This window comes from Scardinius erythrophthalmus (genome assembly GCF_964197995.2).
Source record: "Scardinius erythrophthalmus genome assembly, chromosome: 3".
NCBI lineage: Eukaryota > Metazoa > Chordata > Actinopteri > Cypriniformes > Leuciscidae > Scardinius > Scardinius erythrophthalmus.
In genome coordinates, this window is record NC_138223.1 from 19,046,674 (window position 1) to 19,071,755 (window position 25,082).

Below are 25,082 nucleotides of genomic sequence, written 5' to 3' on the forward strand. Positions count from 1 at the left end.
TCCGGATGTAGACCACTTAAACACCCCAGGAGACTACATAAGGAGTTTAATTAGCAAACTAAAATCACAAGGTGTTTGACAAACATTAATATAAGAGGAACAGGAGCAAGGGAAAGTGTGACAATGTGAAAGAAAGTGCTTTTAGTCCCTCATAATCACCATAATCAGTTGATGAAAAATAATGAAATGTAAAATCATGACAACACAAACTCATACTATACACAGACTATTTTTCCAAAACTTTTGTCTGCCAAATCAGAGTTATGTGGTACAACTAACAAGAGGACCCCTGCATATCCTCACGATTGTGCATCAAAGTCAGCAAGTCTCTTAAAATGTCATATTTTATCAATAGATAATGTGTGATGGTGGTAAGGTTGTAACATGCAGTTGGGTGAAACTCTCCAAAAAGAAAATATTAATTGATAAATTGTTAGTAAAAATGTTTCACCTTTAAAAAAAGATTAAAACAGGCATGTATTCAAACTGTACAGTAAAATTGTTATTGCACTATTAAATCACAGTTTATACAGTGATTTAATGGTAACCTTTCTTGAAAATTTTAATGAAACCAACATTAATAATATAAAGAACCCATTTCTAAGAACTTCATAAGAGCGTTTTAAACTAAATATTTCCGTTTTTATCTGTCATTGAACCATATAAGTAATAAAGAAAACTGCAGAACAAATATCACAAGGTCTCCAAACAGCAAACAAGCACAAAGTGAAAAGGACACCAATGAAGCTGATCTTTTCACTGAACTAATGTCCTCCGAGAGAGACAGGAGGCTGAGACAGCAGTGATCTGGCCTGAAGTCACTTCTGCCACCCTGGAGAAGACATACTGCGCTCCTGACATCATTCCAAGCACTGAGAACGGCCAAAGCCTGCAGATTCCACACTCCTGATCTCTGAACAGTGAACACACACAAGCCGTTCCTCTCTGACCTTAGAAGTCTACAATATTAGAGATGGTGGAAACTAGACTGAAACAACCCCAAGTGTCTTCCAACAATGAAATCTGCAAATACATTTAACACATACTTTTGTGATATACACGCTGGTCTACTTCATTAGAAAAGCTTTTAAGAATCCACCCGCCCCCTTTATCCTTTAGGGTTGACCAATGTTGCCATTAGCATGCTCTCATGTATACTAAACCCAGTTGTGCTTATTAACGGAGCCCCAAAGCACAAGCATTAAGATTCATCTGTGTTGCGATATCATACACTTTCAAGTCCATCCTCCGTCGAACACTGTGTTCTTTGAGGATAGAGACGGTGAGTACTGTAGATGTGGGCCTAAAGAGACCGTCTGAGATGAAGATCAGGAACCAGGGACTGACTATAAGACTAAACACAGAATCAAAAGACCTGCTAGATTCTCAAAGTCATCCCACATGATTGATCTTCAGAGACCGGCCCAAGAGAGTCTCATAACAACCAATCATCCAAATATTACATAGCAGGAAAATGCAAATGCAACTAACTTTCCACTTCATGCTCATCTGCAAAGGCAACCGCAATTCAATTTTTTTTTTTGTCTAAGGACACTGTGCTCTTATTTGCTCAGCACTGCACAAATCATTTGAGACCAGATACTTTCAGAAGTTCTAAGGAAATGTGTATCTGCACACTGTAAAGACCAAACTTTGTACTGGGGAAGTGAAATGATGGAGACTGGTGCTTAATTTGGTATAAAGAGTTACTGAGACAACAGCATACTGATCTTTTATAAAAGTAAAAGATATCTTTCATAATAGCCTTGACATTATAGCTAAAACAATATCATCTCAATATTTATCAGCCTTCTCTCATTTCAACCAAACAGACATTGTTGCTTTGAAAAGTTTGATCATTTTGAATGCAACCTTTTACATATTTTACCCTTTTTTCCATCTTTTTTTAACAAATCGAAACTGACAAACTTTCCAACTTTAGCTGCTTTTTTTGTTAGACATTAAAATTCTGAAGACTACCTGCAAGCTGCAAAACAAGAAGGTGCAAGCAATTTGAAGAAAGTTGCTGTTGGCAGTCAGTTTGAGCATAAATGCGGGTCTTTGCCCAATTTTTCATCTATTTTCATCAACTATTTTCATCAAGTCAGCTGCCTAGAATTACTGACCCATATAGGTGGCTAATAACATTCAATGATCAGGTCTGAGTGGGGGGAATCAATTAAGCCAGGGGTCCTATAAATGAACAATTAGGTAGGGGTTGCCCCGAAATGAAAGTTCTGGGCCAAAACCGAAAATTCAAGATGCACTTGGCCGAAAACCGAAAACGCTTTTTAAAAATTATTTTGAATTAGCTTTTTTTGTATAATTGTATTACTATTAGACATTAATGAAATTCAATCATTTTAATGATACTGAGTAAAATAAAATAAAGTCAATAAAATAACCACATTTTTATTGAAAGTAACTAAAATTGGACAGACATTTAACACATACATTTTTTTTGGCCAATTATAAAAATAATGTATAGTCCTACAAAGCTATTATTATCAGAGCATGTGAGCAGAGCATAGCGGGGAGTGGATCAGTAAATGAGAGGGTAGCGTCATTTTACCAGCGCTGCCAAGCACGGCTGTAACCATGTTACAGCAGAGTACGGCTATTGCAAACATAAACAAATATACTACTACATAGAAATTGTATGTCAGCGTGTTATCTGAGCTGACTTTGCTTTTCCAATGAGCATGAGCTGAGCAACTGTGCTCCGCATGTGCATAGGGCAGAATATTGAGCGGAGCGTCACACCACGCAGTGATAACGAGAGTGAAACTTTGGCTCACATTTGATCTTTCAGCCAAAAACGAAAATGCCATTTTTACCTATTAATTTTTCGGTGGCCGAAATTTCACTATCTCTTGCCAAAAATCCAATATCCGTTTTCAGCCAAAAATGTTATCTAGCACTGGATGTCTTAATGTCCTCTTATACACAAAACCTGAAAAACAGGTCATTTTTTAGCTGCTTAATGCATATAGAGAGATGTTACATAAAGATGAAACATAACCTCACCTAATAAGTGAATCACCAAGTAGGCTGTGTGTAAAATCTTTCAACAGTCTTATTATCATATTAAAAGCATGGATCACTTGACACGCATGTAATCTGCAGACTGAGCAGGTCTGGGCACCTTATGTCAAGTCAGCAGTAAAAGAGTTCTCGAAATGTGCTGGATGAGCAAGTCATGAATATTTAACTCGACGTGGTTATACAACACAACAACTTGAACTTTTATATTCAGTGAGGCCATCAAACCTGACTTAGAAAAAGTTAACTCAAATTTATTCAAATAACTAAACATTGTGCAGCACAACTTAATAGGCCTACTTGATATAAATTATTCATTTTGTTCAACATTATTAACCTAAATGTTTTTGCCAAAACAACGTTTAATGAGTTTCAAGTGATCGACAATAGATACAAATTATTAAAGTATTTGCAAGTAGAACATCTTTCAAAGATTAAGGCAACAACTAATGTGCATGAGAGTGACATTTCTGCCATAGGAAAATCACTTGATTGTGGTAAATCTAATCCTAGATTAATTTCACATACAACAGGAAATGCTGATGTGTGAAAATCTCCAGAAACAATGAAAACAGAGGAATCCCGGTAGCTATAGAGTATAAAACCTGATAAGCAACACTTTCCTTGCTTTTTTAAACTTTCATCCATGTAAATGCAATAATGGCCGTGAACACATAAGGCTGTTTGGTAAACAGTAACTAAATAAGTGTTAGGAATTACATTGCATAAAAACAAGGACTTCAACTTCTAGAAGGAAGGACACTGTGCTGTTGTTGCTTAAGTGATGCACCTCTTAAGACCAAGGCCCTTGACTAAAATGATTGGTTGTGATCGGCTTGAAATGGAGAGATGACTTTGCAATGCTCAAGTCAAGTTGATGGTAATGCAAGGAACCTATTAATAGCCAGGCATGTCAATGGGTTACATTCATGCACATACCACCAAACCGTCTATTCAGCATCTCAACTCAGTGAGATCCCATTAATGAAATCAAATTAATTGGGCTCAGAATCAAGTAGGACAAGGACTAAGCAAAATGTTTTAATTATTCCCTACATGCCTGTATTTGGACCTAAATCAATTTACGAATTAGTCCCTAAAGAATCAAAATACATTATCGTACAGCATTCTTGGACACTTTGAATTATTATACCTACAAGTTATAAACCTTCAACCATCAGGTAGGGGTGGGGGTGCATGTTTTCTTGGCTGTGCAGGCTAATATGCAGGTTTTATAAATAGGCGTAGAGAATGCCTGCGCTCCATCACCCACATGATACACGGTCTTGATCAATCTGTGAATCAGAGTCAAGTTTCCTGAGCTGGGCAACGAACTCAACATGGATGCAGCAACCTCACTTCTACTGAATGCAGTCATGATAGATAAGTTCATCAGACCAGTATAGAAACTCTAAAAATTCAAGAAAATACTTAAAATAATATAACAACAAAGATGAAAATAACTGACACGAGTCATTGCAGACATAACATAAGGAGCCTCAACTTTTTTAAGACAAAGAGAGCTTAACCAGTGAGAGCAGGATTGTAAATGATCCATTTTCCTATCACAAGCTAAAAGGGGCTATAAAAGGGCCACATATAAACAGAGCAAGGGCCAAGGATGTTGAAGGACCTCTTATCCCTCTAGTGTCTGTACATATGGAGGATTGTGTGCAACAAAGTGCTTGCATTGTTTGCCAGTTCAAGACAATGCTGAGACCAAATCGGCCCATATCAGATGATAATGGATGAACTCAGTGGTGATGTCACACTGACAACAACACTGCTCTGAGCAAGACTTGGAGACAAAATCATGGGACTGAAATAGAGAAACCAATCAGGGGTCAGTTTGAAAGGATATCCTCATCCAACTACGCAGCTATTTACACGTGCTCAGTCGTCAGTGAGGCACGTAGTGGGTATGCAACGCCTCCCAGAATCTCTGTTATCCAGTGTCTGCTATAAATCAGTCTCTGCTTTTTCACTAAATTCAGAGAGCTTGCCCATCTCTCTCTCTCTCTCTCTCTCTCGCTTACACACACAATCAATCTAGAGTGCAATCTAGGCTGGACCACACAAGCAGTGGCATACCTTATGCCCAAATTAAATGAACCATGTAGACAGCTGCGTCAGTTACACCATGGCCAAATGACTGCTTCTGGACCGCAGACAAGCCAAGTAGCCATGGGTAGGGAGGATAGGCTGATGGAGAAGGGTTGAGGGAGTGAAAGGTGAGAAACATTCCCAAAGAACTAGCGATGAAGACCAGACAGTGTTCAGCAAGAAACTGACATTTACTTACCCGCATGTCGCTCCAAACCTGTATGACTGACTATCTTCTGTGGGACATAAAATATATTTTGAGAAAAGTCTCTTTTTTTTTTTTTGTCAATACAATGGAGGCAAATGGTAACCAAAACTGTTTAGTTAACCTTTTTCAAATTATCTTCTGCAGAAAAAAGTCAGTTCGAAAAGTTTGGAACAACATGAGCGCAAGTAAATGATGACAATTTTCATTTTAGGGTAAATTATTCCTTTAACAACAAAAGTGTGTGTCTGCGCTGTTGAGAACATCACAGCAACGGGCTTAAAAAAACAAACAAAAAATCTGTGTAGTTGAGGTTGGGTCAGGTCAGGCTATCCACGGAGGAACGTTGTTCCAGGGTAACCGTTACTTGACCTGCCATTCTGAAGTAATCAACTACCCCCTCTCAAGATATCCCGATAACCAGACTCGTATTACAAGCTGTTAACAGCGACAATGTGCTGTCGAAAAGCATATTTAGCACAAACATTCATTATTGCAATGGTCCCGGATATTAAAATGCATGAGTGTTTTAAACCGAGCAGCCCCATCTTCAGTTACGGCCCCTAGCTCTCGGCAGATGCTGGGAGCACGTGACACATTCCAGGGCCAGGAGAAAGCCTCTCACCCGCACTGCCAGCTCTGCAAGAAATGTCAGCACCTCTTGGCAGCCTTGCAGCAGGTGGGAGGTCTTCAAACACATGGGAAAAGTCGCTGTCTGAGATCAGCAGGTTTTCGAATTGATGGAGCTTTGGGTACTGAGGGTGGCCCAAAATCGTCAAAGGGCAACTTGAGAAACAATGTCAGCACTTCTTTGTGCCAGCTGGGCTTGGACCGATCAAAGTGTGTAAGCCACTTACCTTCAGCTTCAGTAGTAGTTCAGCTTCTGTGTGCTATCATGACTTGACAATAGTGTGGGCATCTACATTTTTTCTACACAAAGCTACACAAGTAAAATCACTGACATCCCTTAATGTTTGTTGGTAGGAGTCCAGCCTTCCCATATGGAGAATTCCACAATACTGTTTGCACAACACTTTGTTTGCATGTCCAGTGCTGGAATGGGCCTGCTCAGAATAGCTTTGGGCAGATGCCTTCACCCAGCGTTATTTGGAGCTCAAGGGCAATGCAATCCCATCATCTTCCTCCCATAGGAGCTGGCACGGAAGGGCGGGAGGACACATCAGCTGACTAGATACTCAAACAGTGCCCATACACAACAAGGTGAAGAAAAGTCATCTAGGTAAAACAATTTCCACCTGAGATAATGCCAAGTTAGAATGGCAAGAGTTTCAATAAATGTGAAAACTACTTTAGCTCTTTTCAGATCTGCAAGAGTGGGAATGGAGGCTCGGGTTGATTTTCTACGCCCACAGCACAATGGCAGTTTACTTAGAGGCTGAGGTAATAAATGTGTGCCCCTGAAATCTTTCTCTATTCTAAAATAGAGTTGTAGAATCGGATTCCTTTTAGGAAATCAGTTTGTTCAGACAGGTCAAGAAATAAAAGGGATGTATTGATACACTTGAATCACTGTGCAACAAACTGCATCTTTAAGGTAAATATGTAATTCAATTATAAAATAATTCTCACCAAATGTTTTTAGCAATTTTTTTAGCAAACTGTTTGGTACACCTGGAAAAAGATCAGCAAGTCACAATGTATAGTGCTAATGCACTGAATTCACGAAACCAGACATTTTTTTTGTTTTAGTCGTGTCCTCTTGTGTTCTGCAGAAGAATGTGGAATACGAAGTGGAATAAAGGACAATTTTATTTTATTTTGGGGTGAACACTTTAATCCCCTTCAATGCTGCTGAGATGATATGAACTGCTTTGAGTGCATACATGATATATCCATACATACATATATACATGATATATCCATACATATATACACACATGTATGTATGTATGTATGTATGTATGTATGTATGTATGTATGTATGTATGTATGTATGTATGTATGTATGTATGTATGTATGTATGTATGTATGTATGTATGTGTGTGTGTGTGTGTATATATATATATATATATATAACAGGTATAGGAAATAATCTCCTGTAAAGGCAGCACTACAAGATCTACACAAAAGAATGCAAGTGGAGTTGACTCTAAAGATGTCTGTGCACACCTTGACAATCAAAACTTCAGGATCCATTTTATTGATGCATCTTGAAAAAAGGAAAGTTGTGAGGGTTTTCCAAAGGAGACACATCTGCCTCTTGATCCAACAGGATTCATGAGACCAGTGTGATTCATCATCATCATCATCATCACATTGCCCTTCAGCTTACACATACATGAAGACAAGCACCATCTTGTCTCCATTTAAAAATAAGCCCCAGAACTAACCACAGCGCACAGAAACACAAACACTTCAAAACAAATCCAAGTGCAATGACAACCCTCAAAGCCAGAGCTTAAAAAAAGCCTTTGACTGTACAGCATGTAGCATTTACCACACTTAAATCTGTTTGTATGTGCTGCCGGGCTCTTGTGTGTTAGATTGTTAGCACATGGCTCACTTTAAAAACACACAGAAATTCTTGCACAATCAGAACATAAAGGAGACTGCTTAAAGAGACTTTAAGAGTTCTGGCAATCAAATGTAGACAAGATCCATATTTTGAAACAGTATTCTTTAAAAAAAGTTGCAATTAAAACAACTGTTTTGTGCTGTCACTGAAAAAAGGAGTAAAATGCCAGAGCACTATGACTCCATAGTAAGAAAATTCTCATTGAAAGATTAAGAGAAAAGTTGTTATTCGCTTTTGTCCACTGTTTTTGTGATTCTTTATTACCAACACCAGCTTTAAGAAAGCCCAGTGATTGAATGACTGGGGAAGTAAAATTTTTGGTTAATCCAAAAAAGTCACTACTTACCCATGCCATTCCAAAATGATATGCTGTTATATGTTCAGTGGAACACATAAGATGGATTAATTCTCACTGAAAATGTTGGATTTGCTGTAACTTTCAAATCAGTTGTTCACATCACATCAAATTCTCACCATTTTTCATGTTTCATGAACAAATGTCATTGTTAAAGATGATGCCATATTTGATCTGGGAGCTGTGGAGAAAGATTTTTTTAACAAACTGTCAATTTTTGGTCAGTTCTTCACACCTCCTATGGCTTCAGAAGACTTTGGAAAACGTCATATGGAGCTTAAGGGACAAAGAAATGTGGAAAAAAATTTTTCCTTTTGTATTCCTCTCTAAAAATGGATTTGGAATGACAAGAGGGTCAATATATGATAATTTTCACTTTTGGTTGAACTATCCCTTTAAGGAAACTGGCATAGTGAGACTTACAGGCCAAAGGTAAGAGCTCAAGTAGCAAATGGCTCTTGATGGTGACCATGGCAGTGACATAGCATTGATGGGCAGGACCGGATCACTTTACCCAAATGGCAAAGCAGATCCGGAACAGAAAAGCAATATGCACCCAAGTGCTCTGGCATGAAAACAAGTTCATTTCCTGGGGGTCTTTTCAGAAACAGCTGTCTTCTATACCAGGCCTGGGAAAAATAGATGGTTTTGTCTCCTCAGCATTTCTTCATTGGAAACTCAGATGCCATCTATTTATAAGAGGGTCTCTGAGATGGCATAAGAGTAAGGGCTAAAAAAGTTAAACTTTTTTTGTGTGTGTGTGTGTGTGTGTGTGTGTGTGTGTGTGTGTGTGTGTGTGTGTGTGTGTGTGTGTGTGTGTGTGTGTGTGTGCGTGTGTGCGCGCGCGTGTGAGTGTGCGTGCGTGTCTTGTCATGAAACTAAGTCCATACAAGGACTTACAGAATATATGGATATGAACAAACGTATCTTCAACCTAAGTTTGATTCCTGTAGGACTTTTTTATTATTTCCTTTCTACAATGATAAAAGCTGCTGCTTCTTTATGCTCAGTGGACTCTGCAGAACCTGCTGAACGAAGTTTCAAGGATCTTATATTGGCCTATGGGGACCATGAGAAATTCAAGCAATTTCATTCACTGGGGCCAGCTGGTGGATCTCAAGTCTCTTCTGCAAGGTGGTGTCTAAACCAGCTGCTCAATTGGTTAGGCATGGGGATGCCTGTTTGGTGTTGAGGTTTAGATATCTATTTTTGATCTTTTCTCTTCCTCCTCCTCTCGATTTAAGAGACTCTGCAGTCTCAGTGGAGGCCTGATTTTACAAGGAAAGAAGAAAGTGAAGGGACAGAATTAATTATGAACACCACTCCTCAAGAACAAAGACAAGCCTCAAGAGGAATGTTTCCGGAAGTTAATCTTCTGGAAGGTACAGTGTTTCCGCTACATTTATTCTGTGGCGGCGGGCCGCCACACCAAAAATCCACCCCGTCGCGGCTGCAGCTTCTCAGTCACATTCGATATTGTGCGCACTATTCTGTGTTATAGTTAAGCCCCACTAAATGCATTAAACATTGTAAAGAACCATAAGGTTTTTGTGCACTATAATCCAAGACTTCTGGAGCCATTCAATAGCTTAATGTGAGGTACTAATGAATATTTAAGTCGTTAAGGTAAAGTTAATGGAAACATTCTCCATTCAGATTTCAAACAGCGCGCTGCGTTCGGATACGACAGTCAACACGATGAAACTCACTCCAAGATCAATGTTCCTATTGTTATACTTCATTTGTAGATACAGGTCTATGGCTTTGCATAAACAAACTATTTTGCTGGAGCTTACTACAGTTTCTAAATCATGTCATCTTTCTACCGGGTGTCTGTTAGATCACAACACTGGAGTAGAGAGCAAGTATGAATTGTTCTTCATGTGCACAGTAGCTGAAATTTAAAACTGTTAAAAGAAAAGGCTCAATAAACTGTTGCATAAATATAATACACTAAGCATCAATATCTCTTCTCTTTGTGCTTTGAATTTATCGATGCGAATCTCCGTGACTTTATGTTGCGGATCAATCAAAGTTATTAACAGCCTATCTTGTTCTGTCATATCTATCATATATACAGTGGGGAAAATAATTATTTGATCCCCTGCTGATTGTGTAAGTTTGCCCATTTACAAAGAAATGAAGGGTCTATATTTTTTTATGGTAGGTTTATTTTAACGAATAGAGACAGAATATCAACCAAAAAAATCCAGAAAAACACATTATATAAAAGTTGTAAATTGATTAGCACTTATTTGAGTGAAATAAGTATGTGATCCCCTACCAACCAGCAAGAATTCTGCCTCCTGATTGCTTATGTGCCCAAGTGGAAGACAGATTAGTCCTGTCACTTTAAGAAAGTACTCCTAACGTCAGAGGACACCTGTCCACAGAATCTGTCTCTTCCATTCCAACCTCTCCACCTCCATAGTCAATACCAAAGAGTTTGCTGCTGTATTATCCACTAAACTAATTTATAATAGTATTTTTGCCATAGATTATGAATATAGCCTTCTCTTACAGTGGTACTTTATATCTTTGCAAATAAATATCTTGCGTAATTTGTTTTGATGGAGATGGTTGGTTTTAATTTTTCAATTCCTCAGAAAGCGGTGAGTGCTCGTGATTCTTGGGTAAGTTTCAATGGGAATCACCCATGGGCGATGCCCCCTCCCCTGTGGAAAAGGCCTGCCACCCCAGCTGGAAAAAAATCCTAGAGGAAACACTGAGGTACATGTGTATATTAGTGATAAAGACCATTTTATTTGGCTTTCTCCCTGCCCTATCATTTGGTTTGGCTGGGTGAGAAACTAAGCACTGAACAATGAGATGTGGCAAATACTGCAAGGTTTCAATATTAATGACTTGGGTAGCCTAATACATTTTCTGTTTTCACTCACTGGTAGTCGTTTAAATGAATAGATTACCATGGATAATTTATATACAACTAGATTCATTATTCTCTATTCCAGGGGTTTTCAACATTTTTATATCAGAGACCTCCAAATATATTGATTCCCTTTCGAGGAAACTCCTTCCTAAAACACTGAAAGTGACTATACACTATAGTTCAAAGGTTTAGTGTCGTTAAGATATTGCAAAATGTTATTTTTTTTAAGTAGTCTCTTATGCTCACCAAGGCTAATAATTAAAAGTTATTTAATATTTTAATTTTATTTTGAATTTCTTTGATGGCAAAGCTGAGTTTAAAGCAGCCATTACTCCAGTCTTCAGTGTCATTTGATCCTTTAGAAATCATTCTAATATGCAGATTTGGTCAAACAGAAACATTTCTTATTATCCATGTTGAAAACAGTTGCTCTGCTCAATATTTTTTGTGGAAATGATGAATAGAAAGTTCAAAAGAACAACATTTTATTGAAATCTAAAAAATCAAAATAAAAACTTACTGACCCCCAAATTTTGAACGGTAGTGTGTTTTCAGACACTTTCTCCACACATCCATCATTCCCACAACTAATGGCCTTCCTACGTATAACTTCATTACTCAGACAAATTGCAGATAAAGGATTCTTAAGACTGAGATCATCTGTAATAACAGCAATAACTTGAAGCTAAATGCAAAAGCCAGTGACATTAGACACCTAAGACTACAATAGAGGCTGCCATATATGGAAGCGTCTATAAAAAGAAGTTTCTCAAAGTATGATTAATGATGACGAAAATTAATTTCCTCATTATCTTTAGCCCATCCACTTGAAGACACAAACATGATTGTTTGTCATACCCCAATGCCCTTATTACCCAACAAGTTTTAAACGAAATGGCTGATACCGGAAGGTCATGAGTCAAACTTTAAGCCAGTTGGCGAGGTGTAACATTGCAATGAGTTCTCCATGATCAGAGTTGTCATGTATAGTGTCTTTCCGGCCGCTCCCGCTTTGACTATGCAGCACACGTGTCGCTGTATTATGGGATTGGTGGGACGGTTCCATAGACCAGTGAGCAGCTGTTTTCCTAGCCAATCAATACATTTTCTCTGGATCATGGGCAGGGTTAAAAATAGGAACTCCCAGGCAAGTCTTTTTAAGGTCACCGGATGGGATCTTAGTGGCGACTAAAGAAATCATGAGAAATAAGCCTCGCAAACATAAATGGACACCATATTCTTTTGAACACAAAGTTTATTTTTATATCCACCCATGTATATGGTCCTATTATACCCACCTAAATGTTCAAGATGAATTCCCAAATGCTTTTTTACTAAAGCACACCCTTTTGTCAATGTCCCTTAGCGACTTACATAATACATGTACCTTCTAAAAAAGCAGCACTAAAATGACATCAATGTAGCAGGATGACATGCTCAAACCAGCGCTGCTATATTGAGTCTTCTGACTGTGCCCAAGCAATTACTGCTATTGTTGGTTTAAGAACGACAGGGAGGCTGAAGGTTGAACAATGACTCACTATCCCAGCAGTTGCCGATGCATTTTAAACAGCACTGATTCCATTCAAAATCCAAAAGCAAAATAAATACTATGACTGAAATTTCCTGGGGAACAGTTACGAAATCTTATACATAAACCGAAGGAGTCAAGTAAATATATATTTTCCAGTAAAAAATGGGTATAAACTGGTATTATTCAAGATCTAAATGTTTAAAGTAAAATAGTATAGTTTTAAAATCACCAGAATTAAAACACCCAGTACAGACTTGCGTCACCTCACATCTGTGATAACAAATACACATTTCTGACCAAGAACGCATCTGCTCATTTACACATGCAAGTAAACATCCTGACAAGACAATTGTAGCAAAGTGAACTTAATTCCTGACCAAAGCATATGGCATTAAAATGGGCATGCTTTAGGGCATAGTCGTGTGTAGACTCCTGGGACTCACCCGTCTGCGACAGAAGGGCAGACTTTGAGCTATGATGTTGATGCTGAAGATCTTGAGGATTTTCTGTGGGGGTATAGGCTCCTTGGTGACCTCCTTGGGGTCAGCCAGATCCAGTGTCTGGCTCTCCAGGGGAGCCTTCTCCTTGCCCGAGGACTTGGTCATCTTTCTCCTCGGGCTGGATGACGAGAAACGGGGAATGGGGCAATGCCGCAGCATTGCCAACCCAGGGCTAGTAGGTCATATCCCAGAGGAGGCAAATTTGTGGGATTCTGTTCAGTGGCTGAATCACTGATTTCCCCTAGAACTCACTAGAATGTTTTTGAGTTTTAAGAGACACAACAGCTCTAAGTGTCCACACCAAGTTTGCTGCCCTGGATTGTGGCCCCTTTTAAAATATCAGAGGGTCTGATGTCATCAGTGAGTCTGTTGGGCCTAGGAGCAGCTGTCCTGTACTGGACTGCCCCCACCCAGGCACACAAGCATAGGAATCTACTCCCCTAGCCCACCATAGAGCAATGTACCCTCTGAGATTCACATCAGAAGTAGACATATACTGTATTACTTCACATCTCCACCTATACAGTAAAACACTAAGTTTTGATGACAACTTCCACTTGAGTACGGACCAAAGGCACATTATGGGCTAACTGACTGCCAACATTGTGAAATATTACATTATTAATTACTAAGTTTAAATCAGCATTCATGCCTAATAAAAGTAGTATGAGCATACAGCCAAAGCCTTTTTAACGGTCTAAGAGTCCCCATTTTAGAATGGCCATCAGTAGACTGACAGCAGTCGTGCTCAATATGTTATCTGACTACTATGAACATTTTAAAGGCTTGTAAATCAGTGTTTGCTACAGAATTCTGTTAAGCAGCAGAGGTGCCTAAATCTATCTTTCATAATGGTCACATTAGAAGTCTGTAATAATTACGGGTGTAAATTGGACAGTTCATCACTATTCGATATGATATTGATTCTCTCAGCCAGCGATGCAATATTTGCAGATAACCCCAAAATTCTGCGATGCGATTACGATTTGATTCAGGGCTATATCGATTGATTTATGGATATCTAGATTTTATGTGCCAAGTTTACACAACTAGTTCCATTTTTATTAACTCACAAATGCAACCAAAATATATAACATGATTGTTTAACTAAACTTTGAAAATTGCACACCCTCTCCCATTTGGGACATTTACAACAAAGTTCATTTGCAAAAACAGATAACTCCGTTCTTGTTCATATTCATAAATCATGTTTTTTTTTTTTTTTTTGTGCATTCCAAGTAATATCAATCAAACTGCAGCTGGGGTTGTTTTGATTAAGTTACAATAACTCACAAAATTAAAGTTCATTGAAAGTATGTTTTTTATATATTAAAAGTTAGTTTTTTAGCAAAAGCAGACTTTTAAAAAACTCCACATTTCATGGTTCAGAGTTAAACAAAACCAAGCAATTGTTATGATACATAATAAAAATCACTCGGTTTATCTTTGTAACGTCAATCTCCTCAGCTGACATAGACGCCTGACAAACTTTGTTGTTGTGATTACACACAATACAGGGAGCTTTTCCCTCACCACTGTAACATGCTGCTTTAGCAAGTTTCCGTGAAAAAGTTCAGCTTTTATTTTCCTTTTACGCCCCGAAGAAGATATCACGGGTTCATCCAGTTTGAAATTATCCATCCTCGATCACTTTTAGTCAGCGTTGATGAAACTCCTCTCAGCTAGCGCATCTTTTCTAAGTGACTAACAGCCTTGTCACCTGACCTGAATACTGCGCGCTGATTCACTAAAACTGACTTACTGGGTTGTGTTCACAAACAACATGTGTCAGTTTCTGCTGTAAAACATGAACTCGCGATTCCTTGACGGTGGACAATACCGGCTTTTGTGACAAAATGTGTTTAGGGTTCAGTCAATCTAGTCAGGCGTCTATTTCAGCTGAGAAAATTAACGTTACACCGGCAGACAGTATGGTGAGTAAACGAAAATGCAAGCTTTGGCGAAAATGTGTAGATGGACGTTACGTGAGGATGTGGAGAGTGTCAAAACAAAGGTACCTTATATCAATATTTTACGTCTGGCATCGATGCATTGTATCGTTAGACGTTTGATCGGTGCATTGATCCATATCGATGTATTGTTACACCCCTAGTAATAACATGATTTACGTTTCACAATCCTTATGTACACAACTTTATTGTGGAAAGTAATAACTTACAGTTCATGGAGTAAGTCAGATTCAGTAACTGCTCTTGATTCAGTGAAAAATTCATCCGACTGTACAGTTATGGTTTGGGGTTTGAGATAGTAAAGAAGGGTCAGTGTAAAACTAAGATAATGATAAATATCAATACCAGCATTTTAGGATCCCATGAGCATTTTTGTTCTAGGGCCTCATTTTTAATTTCTCTAGTACAATGTACATTTGTGGAATATAAAGCTGTCCTATGATGCAGAGACACAGGGTTTTCTGGAGTCAAACTGACCTGAGAGGGCAGATCTCATTTTTAGACCTGCCCTGGAAACCCAAAAGCTTCTTTCCTCTCACTTCATACAGACCCACATAAGCCTTCAACTAATCTCATGGCGCACAACTATGTGCCGTATGTGCACTGCTGAGCCTCGGCCCGATAGCATGACTGGCACAAGGTAATTGCTGGGAATGCCAGAAATGCAAGGGATTTAACCCTGGCTCCTGCAGAATGTCAGGCACAGCCTTCTGTTAGGAGGAATCCTTTATTCTGCATGCCCGTCGCTTTTTAAATATAGCCTCTCTAGGGCTGTTAGGGGAAGAAACTAGGGTCTGGAAAGGAAGAAAAGGGAATTTTCATTTATGAGATCAAAAACAGATCAAACCACAACTTCACACAAAAGGAAATCATGGGCAAACAACGTAAAAACAGACCATAAAACTCCAATGGTTTGCAGTGATGTTATTTTTTAACTAAAACTATTAGGCTAAATAGTTTTTGTTAATTGAAATAAAGCTTAAACAAAACTAAGAAATGTTCAATACATTGGCAAAACTAAAATAAAGTTAAAGAATTAAAATGAATACTAAAACTAAAATATACTAAAGCTAAACTACTTTTTTTTTAAAGTAATAAAAATAAACACACACAAACAAATTAGAATGAAAACTGAAAATATAAAAATAAGCTAATTCAAAAAATTTATAAATAATGTGATATCATAATAAATAATACTAAAATAACAGGTGGTTTGATTCAAGAAACCTCACTGGTTCTTGCATGTCTACCTACCAATTATATAATTTGTTCTCTCTTCATCAAACCAATGGAGCTGTATGCACTACTTTTATTCTACCTTTATGACATTGTTGGACATTAAAACTTTGGACCCCACTGACTTTCATTGTATGGAAAAAAACAACTGATATATTCTTCAAATATTTTGCATTCCGCAAGACAGAAAATACATGAGGGCTAGCCTTATTCACTCTTTTATTAGACCTACAGTCAAGGAGACAGACAGACACACACACATGTTCTGACACACTTTCACTTCAGTCCCCTGAAAAGCGAGGACATGAGGCATTTCTTAAGGTCACAGGGGTCTTGAAAAGCAGACCACGTGAAAAGACCCAATTCTCCATTCACTAGCAAAAGGTACATTAACACACATACACATAGCAGTTTCCCAGTCACACTTTAGTCTGGGAACACACTCACTATTAGTTAAGACTTACCTCAAAAAACTCCTAATGTACTGCTTACTAATAGTTAGAAAGAGAGTTAAGTATAGGTAAGGGGTAGGGATAAGGAGATGTAGAATATGGTCATGCAGAATAAGGCATTAATATGTACTTTATAAAGTACTAATAAACAGCCAATATGCTGGTAATATGCAAGCTAAAACACAAGTTAATAGTGAGAATTGGACCCCAAACTAAAGTGTTACCAGTTTCCCTTCGCTGCCCTGATCAGTGGGTTAAATAAACCAGATCTGCTCTCAACTTCACCACGATACTAGGTTTACACTCACAGACTGAAAATAAAAACCACTGATGATGACATCAAATAAGGATATTCATGTTGAGTTGAGTGGAATTTGGGTGACATCGTGAAAAAAAAAAAATAGCCAATATATTTTAGTTTAATAGGTGAAAAATAAAATAATTTAGCAGGAAGTTGTCCACTTGCATTCTACTAATAAAGACCAGCGAAGAAATAGAAAAAAAAGGAAACACAAAATTGCTCTTACAGAGACAAAAGAAATGCACATTCTTATTCATCTACAGCATTAAAATGGAATAATTCAATAATCAGACTATTGTGTGTGAGATGCAACTACATTATGGTATAGCTATAGTGCTCACACCCAGACCAGGCCACAAACTGCAGTCGACTCATTCGAGAGTAAAATAACCAAATGAGCCATTACAATTTCAAATGCTTATGAATCATTTATGCTTAAGCTGCTTGAGGGAAAAACTTCTTCACAAGGTTCTTTAGAAACAAAGTTATGACAATTTCACATTTAGAACAAAAAGGCAATCCGCTGGTGAAGCTCTAACACAAGAGTTTTCCACATGGACAGTTTGCAAGGGCATTGGCATTTGAATTTTTTGTTATTGCTTTTTTTAAAACATCTAATAATATTTTGAGCAGGATTTGAATCACAGTTTCTTTCTGCAGTTTTTATTAAGTCAAGTCAAGTCAAGTATATTTGTATAGCGCTTTTCACAATACAGATTGCATCAAAGCAGCTTCACAGTATTCAATCAAAATAACAACAAGGTTTTGGTTCTAGTGGAAAAAAACGTCCACGTTTGGTAAGGCTGATCAATAGTATTATTGATTGATTAAATTAAATTTAATTAAATTTAATTAAATATCCCCAACTGAGCAAGCCAAAGGCAACAGTGGCAAGGAAGAGCAAATAAAGTTGCTAAAGAAAAAAAATATAAGGCAAAGTTTGCAATGCTGATAAGAGTTTGGCTTGAAATTGTTGATTTAAGCAAAAAAGCTGATTTGATGCAATTTTTTCTATAGATATTTAGGAAAGCACTAAAAAAAAGGTTATCTGGTTGAGACAGTTCAAAAGTTTGGGGTTAGTAAGATTTTTGTTAATGTTTTTTGAAAGAAGTCCCTTATGTTCAACCCAGGCTGCATTTATTAGCATATATTCAAAGTAGGGAAATTTTCAGCCAAAAGAGCTATTTTCGGTTTTGAGCCGAAATGGTTTTGGAGTTAAGGTAAGTTGAGAGATACATTATACCTTACCAAAATCAGTCCTGTCATGTAATCACCCAGTGTTTCAACCAGGGAAAGACGTCAATAAAACAGCTTGTAAACAATACAATGTCACTAAACGTTACATTTACCTCAAGAAATCTATTCAATGTCCATAAACACATTAGTTAGCAAGAAAAAAAATGCTATTTGACTGTTGAATGTTAACTAAAATAATTTATTATTTATTTTTGGTTTCAATTTTTGGCCAAGTGCATCCTGAATTTTCTGTTTCGGCCCAGAATCTTCATTTCTGTGCGTCCCTAATTCAAAGATAGAGTAAAAACAGTAACATCTTCAGTGTCACATGACCCTTAAGATTCTTTGAATAGAAAGTAAAAAAAAACAAAAAAAAAAAAACAAAAAAAAAACCTTATATTTTAAATAGAAATCCTTTGTAACAAATGTTTTTACAGTCACTTTTGATCAATTTAATGTATCCTTGCAATTTATTTGTGGAATGAGCATTAATGGCATAATGTTGAGTAGTGTTGATCGAGTGACAAAAATTGTCATGTTGAATTTTTTTTTCTATTTATAAAAGTGATATACATGAAACTGAAACTGTCAGATTTAGATTGTGGTTTTTGCAGATGAAAAACAATGTATAACACAATGAGGAAGAACAATCTGGTCCACATTCAGCTGCAGTGTGAATGTAGTCTGAGAAGAGCTGACATTGAGGATGATGTCACAGCTGGCTCAAACCTGGAAATGGCAAATTAACCAAGAGGCCTGGGATTGTTGCTGCTTAGCTGTTACTGTGGTTTCTCCCAGGAAAGTTGTCACAGATTCATGCATGTCAATATGGTAATGTTCACTGGAAATACCTGAAGTAGAATCAGATAATCAAAGCACAACTCAAACTGAAACTTTGAGTCTTTGGTGGCCTCATGTGATTAAGAGGGGAACTGCATGGAAATGCAAAAAGATTATTTTCACAGAAAATAAATCCAAATAAAAGACTTGGAGTTAGAAATGCAGTAACATGTCAGGCATTGAATTCTCTTAGTTTGGTGACATAAAATGTAACATACTTGCTAGAACAGGTGAGCCTGCCTCAATTCGTTATCCAAAAAATGTAGCAGTTTCCTTATTGCAACAGCGTCCTGTCACTCTTCACCTGTTCATCTAATTTTTACACATAATGGGGGTTGCCAGGCAACATTTTAAAGGGCTTTCACAAGAAAGGTCCACCTCACAGGAAACAGAGTCATCTGCCCATCCAGACATAATGTCAGAGAACACCTGATGTCCTCACTTCAGTCTTGAGTTAAAGACTGCATAAATGTACTCCATATTTACCATATTTAAGACCACAGCAGTACAATGACTATTAATATGAGGGAGAGTCAATTCAGCAAGTAATTGATTGTTAGTGTCCGAGGCATTGGGAATCAATAAAATATGTCAGAGCCATTGTTTTGTCTCAAGACGCACACCAGTAATGCTTTTTGTTAAGGCATGTTTTTTGCATCTAGATGTTTTAATTCAACTAAGGCCTAATTCTTACTTAATCTAAGCCCTGTTTGTGAAACCAGGCCTTTATGTATAATTTTCCTTTGATTTTGGAGTGAAAAATGACATCTTACAAGATTAACCATTTAGGCTTTTTGTCTAATTGTAGGAATGGGGTTGAAACTCACAATCTTTTGGTAGAAGATGCGATCATGGTCCTGTATAAACAACCCTGACACTGAATATAAAAAAGCCAAATATTCAAATAAGACAGCAGAGAGCTGTAGATTATAGATGCATGAGGCTGTGAGTGTGTAAACCTCATGTTAGTTTCCTTCAGTTCTGTCTGGTGAATGACACTCAGACCCTTGAAGAGTTTAGAGTACATGAATCAGTGCGCTAGCCTGAAAACTGCTCTACAGAAGTCAAACGATCAAAGCCATACATATGAAGTATTCTACCACCTTCATCCAGAAGAGCACACAATGACAGTCACACACAGACTCACTCAAACACTTCACTCGATGCACAATCTTCTGAACGGTGGTAAAATTATACCTTTCTTGAAATATTTACTAACTATGTAATTATCCTCAGTGAATGAAAAACCAGCTCGGTATGCAAGGGAAATTCCTTCAATCTAATTAAAGAGGCTTTACGTGACCTCTGACTTTGCTTCACCCAACAGTTTCCCAGAGGACAGGTGTCCACTACTGCCTGTGTGCTCGTTCTCTCTTGTACACAAACACTGGTTATATTAGTCAGGCATGTCAAATGGAAGTTTCTGTAACAAGTCATTGTGTGTATTAGACCCAATTAATTCAACTTGAGATTTTAAGTACCTTTCAATAAATACATTAATTTATGGTATAATGTTTGAACCATTAGGTGCACATGGTCCATGATCCAAAATCCACCCCTGTGCTTCACTCTGGGCACGACACCATCCAGGTGTTAAGCCTATAGGGGCTTCTCCAAACTGTAACTCCCACCGATGTGGGAAAGACGTCAGAGAACAATACATGTTTCACATTGTCCACAGCCCAAGATTCACACTGTTGGCACCAATGAAACCGACATTTGGCATTGGAACGAGTCACCAGGCAGGTTTGGCTATAGCATCTCGACCATGAATATTGACTCTCAACGAGCAGTTTTGGTGGAAACAGGAGAGTTGAGGTGCACATTTAATTCTGCAGCGAGTAAGCAGCTGTGGTTTTATGTTTTTTGGATATCAGTGTTAGTACCTGGACATCCCTTTCAGGCAGCTTCCTCTTGCGTCAACAGTTACTCCTGTTGGATGTGGTTCGTCCTACGTGGTGGTTTGCTGACATTACCTTGGATACCATAGCTCTCGATACACCACAAAGACTGTCCTGGTCACAGATGAGCCAATGAGACGTGCGCCAACAGTCCTCTTTTGATCTTGGATATGTCTCCTATTATGTTGATGTACAGCTGTGCTATTGCTCAGCTAATTCAACCTTCACACTCTGCTCTTACTGATGGAATGTAAAATCAGTGAAGATTGGCCACCAGGCAGCGCATATATAGGTGTGAAACCTCCAACACTATATTGGCCAGTGTTTCAGTGTTGTTGTCCAACCACTGTATATCATTATTCCCCTAGAACAGAAATTCTAAGTGGGCCTCAAGGTGGCTTAAGATGTTTTAAAATAAGACAAACCAAGCTGTAAAACAAGCTAAACCACAGAGAAAATGGTACTTCACATTTTAATTACTCAGTTTCAATTTCGCTTAATTTCTGTGGGGGGTCTCAAAGTCGAAAAGCTTGAGAACCAATGTTACTGTTACATGCTAAAAGATGAGAACGACTGCTTTAAAACATGTCTGGAAACAGAAATAAAATTAACCAAAAACAAAAATCATTTTTGAAGTATTCATCACATGATGGAATCTCACCTGTGCACTTGTGAGGGAGAAAACAGCCCATCTGCAGATGGCGATATGGCACTCTATGCCAGTAAGATTACAGATACCGATCACAAAGATACAGATGCAGCTTCTTTCCTAAAATAATTTGTTTACTTCAGATATATATCCATAAAGAAACATATCCATAAAAACTAAACTAAATCAAAACTTTTGGTGAAACTAAATACAATTAAGCACATTTGAAAACATTATCTCATCAGAAAATGTAAAACTATAAGAAAGCATGAACCTTACAAATGCTCATTTACACGATGTGATTGGAGCTCAGCGCAGAAGCTTTCATGGCACGATGTCAGCGCTCAATGAAACGTCTTAAACCCACACACCTCGGCAGTAATTCACAGCTCTACATGCGACGCCTGTACCGCACGATATGCCAGAGCCAAACGCAGCTTCCCTGACAGTGTGACAGTCCGCCTCCACATGCGTGTGCAGGAACAGGTTCAATTAATGAGCCCTGCTGTCAAATCAATCACATCCACTCAGTTAGCATTCTTGATCATGAAATGAAACTCAATGCAATGATAAGTTTCATATAACAGAACTACACAAAAATCTAGTAACTTAGTTTTATACTGTACAATTGCATTTTTGTTATTTTAAATGCTTCATGGGCTGTATTGGTAAAAAAAAAAGAAAAAAAAAGAAAAGCTGTTTATTAAAGGTGCAGCAAGCGATTTCTGAGAAACACTGTTAACATTTTAAATCAACACCCAAACAAACACTCCCTTCATTGCTCCGCCCCCAAAATAACAAACACACTATGCAACACAGGAAATGACTAAGTGCTTCAGCTCCAGTATTAACGTGGGTCCTAATTCTTACCTGATCGTAACCATTCTTCTTCCAATTATATTCCCCTGACCTTTTCCTCTTTGGTAATATCTCAGCTATCTCTTTCAACAGTCTTTCTACCAATGTCTTGCTTGATCACTCTCTCCTCCCCCACCATAAGCATATACCCCTATTGCTGCTTGGCTAGTGTTTTGGTGCTCCATGGATCAGTCCGATCCACTTTGATTTGATTTTTCTCAATATTTTTCCAAATATCTTCATGTTTCAGACAAGTCAGTCTACAGGTTTGGTGACAACATGAGGGCGAGTAAATGACAGAATTATATATATATAAAAAAAAAAAAAAATTTGTGTCTTGCAAATTTGTCTTTCTTGAAAAGGTTAGTCGTGTTGTGATCATCTCGAGGTTTTCTTCATGGCGTAGAGGTTTTTTTTTTTTTTTTTAAATTAACAAAAAATAAACACTTTTGACTTGACTGTTATACAAGTACAGTCAGTAATTATGCACAAACATGGTTACAAGGAAGTATAAATGAAAACCAACGTGTAGCCTACAGCGTAGAGGCTCCGGCGTAGGTCCAACGCAGAAGTATAAATCAGCCTTAAGGAATGTAACTCAATGGAACAGAACACACAGGTCTTGAGATGTGTTTTTAAGCAAGCTATTTTTACCTTGAAACACCATCCTAAAGCAGAAAAGTTCATGTTGCAAAATGTTGAACCAACTGAAGCACAATGCAACAGCCAAAGAAATCAACCTGATGCATATGTAAATAGACTTACAATTTAAAAGCTTAAATAAATAGCACAAATGGACACCAAACCAGCACAGACAAAACGACCGAAATGGCCATCTCTAACTGGTTTCCTAGTAAGTACAGAAGAAAGAGATATATATATATATATGCTGTTTTATAGCACTGTTAAAATAAGAATAAATGACCACCAGTCTATACGTGTTGTACTGACACAACACTCGCAGCACTACACAAGCTTGATCTCACGCTCCTAGTTTCACACTACAAAAACCAAGAAAAGCAGACAGTGGTTCAGACAGAGATGTGCCATATGACTGTGTGGTGTTGTGTCCCAAGAAAGGGCATATATAATGAGACGTGCATATGAAACATTCAGAGCGCTCTTCCTGTGAAGAAGCTGCTTCAGGCTCCGACAGATGGTGCCAGTCAGATGATCCCAGAGCGGGAAAGTGCCAGTGCTTTCCTGTTCTCACCTGGGGATGAGGGGAAAATGGGAGTTTGTGCTTCTTGACCTACCTAACCGAAATCTACATCTTATGTAAGATGTGCCACTTTACACTTAAGCTGTCCTCAAGAGAAATGACAATGCTAATGCACAGCTATATTGTAGGATGGTTTCTATTAACTAATATTAGAAGAAAGTGTATCAAAAAATAAAAACAAAACAACAAAAAACAAAAACAAAACAGGGTATGGGAAAAACTATGTCAGGACAAGGGGTAAGATGTATAAGGAGATAATGAAAGATTAATATTAAAAAAAAAAAAAAAAAAAAGACACCTTCAAAAAAAATTGCTCCACATTATTAATATATTTCATAAAATATCCCAGAAAAAGGACTAATATTTAGAATATGAAAAACAATTTGTATTAGTAGTTACATTAACATTTTGTATTTCCTGCATTTGAAAGCAAAGCTTACCATCACTATAAACTAATATAAAGGTGAAAAGAGGTGGAAAAATAGGTGAAAAATGGGACAGTCCCCTTTTAAATTTATATGATCATATAACAAATGTGTATATTAAAAGGGAACAGTTTACCACACTCTTCACTACTTGCCTCTCAAAAGGCAGTACACCATTCATATGAAGTCTAAATGAAGCACATGACTTAAAAAAAAAGTTTTAAATGCAAACACACATTAGGATTTGCATATTCGACAATAACTGCAGGATATTATGAAGAGTAGGACTTCATTTTATCCATTGGGTTACGATTGGATCAGGCAAAGTACAGCATTATCGGTCAATTTTATCTATTAAAACTAGGGCTGGGTAAAAAAATATCGATTTCTCGATTTTAATCGATTCTCATTTTTACGAAACGATATCGATTCTTAAATCCCAAGAATCGATTAGTCATCCTGTTTTCAGTTGATGAATGAATGTAACATTGTTGCGTGCATCCCATCCAATAAATCGCACTAATCTTTGTGCTTTGATATTATTGATATGAAACAAAGTCTCAGATTCAAAATAAGTCCATTTTATTACGCAATTCAAAAACATAAATACCGTTTTGGCGCTGTGGCGTGAGATCGCTCTGGCGCAGCTCAGCTCAAGAGAAGCAGCGCGGAGCGCACGTGATATTCTCTGCCGCCTTAATAACACCAGTTACAGCGCGAAATAAACATGAATGAGCATCTGAAAGTGTTAAAAAATAGTGTACAACCTATCGAAATCCGTATCATGTGACATGGAATCGCTCAAATCAGTGTTTCAACCGTGGAA

The 25,082-nt window shown here is 37.7% G+C and overlaps 2 protein-coding genes across 2 annotated transcripts in view; both read right to left on the bottom strand.

Annotated features, from left to right (window-relative positions):
* fbxw7 (F-box and WD repeat domain containing 7) overlaps positions 1 to 13,453 on the bottom strand; it is a 72,303-nt gene extending 58,850 nt beyond the window's left edge. Inside the window, exon 1 of the mRNA XM_081361286.1 lies at positions 13,110 to 13,453. Within this exon, the coding sequence (XP_081217412.1) occupies positions 13,110 to 13,325 (216 nt within the window). The 5' untranslated portion in view covers positions 13,326 to 13,453. The remainder of the gene's footprint in view (positions 1 to 13,109) is intronic.
* A 1,846-nt stretch (positions 13,454 to 15,299) lies between these two features.
* The window catches only part of LOC308688309 (uncharacterized protein), a 94,299-nt gene continuing 84,516 nt past the window's right edge, over positions 15,300 to 25,082 (bottom strand). The window contains exon 4 of the mRNA XM_081361289.1: positions 15,300 to 15,930. Coding sequence (XP_081217415.1) covers positions 15,850 to 15,930 — 81 coding nt within the window. The 3' untranslated portion in view covers positions 15,300 to 15,849. The remainder of the gene's footprint in view (positions 15,931 to 25,082) is intronic.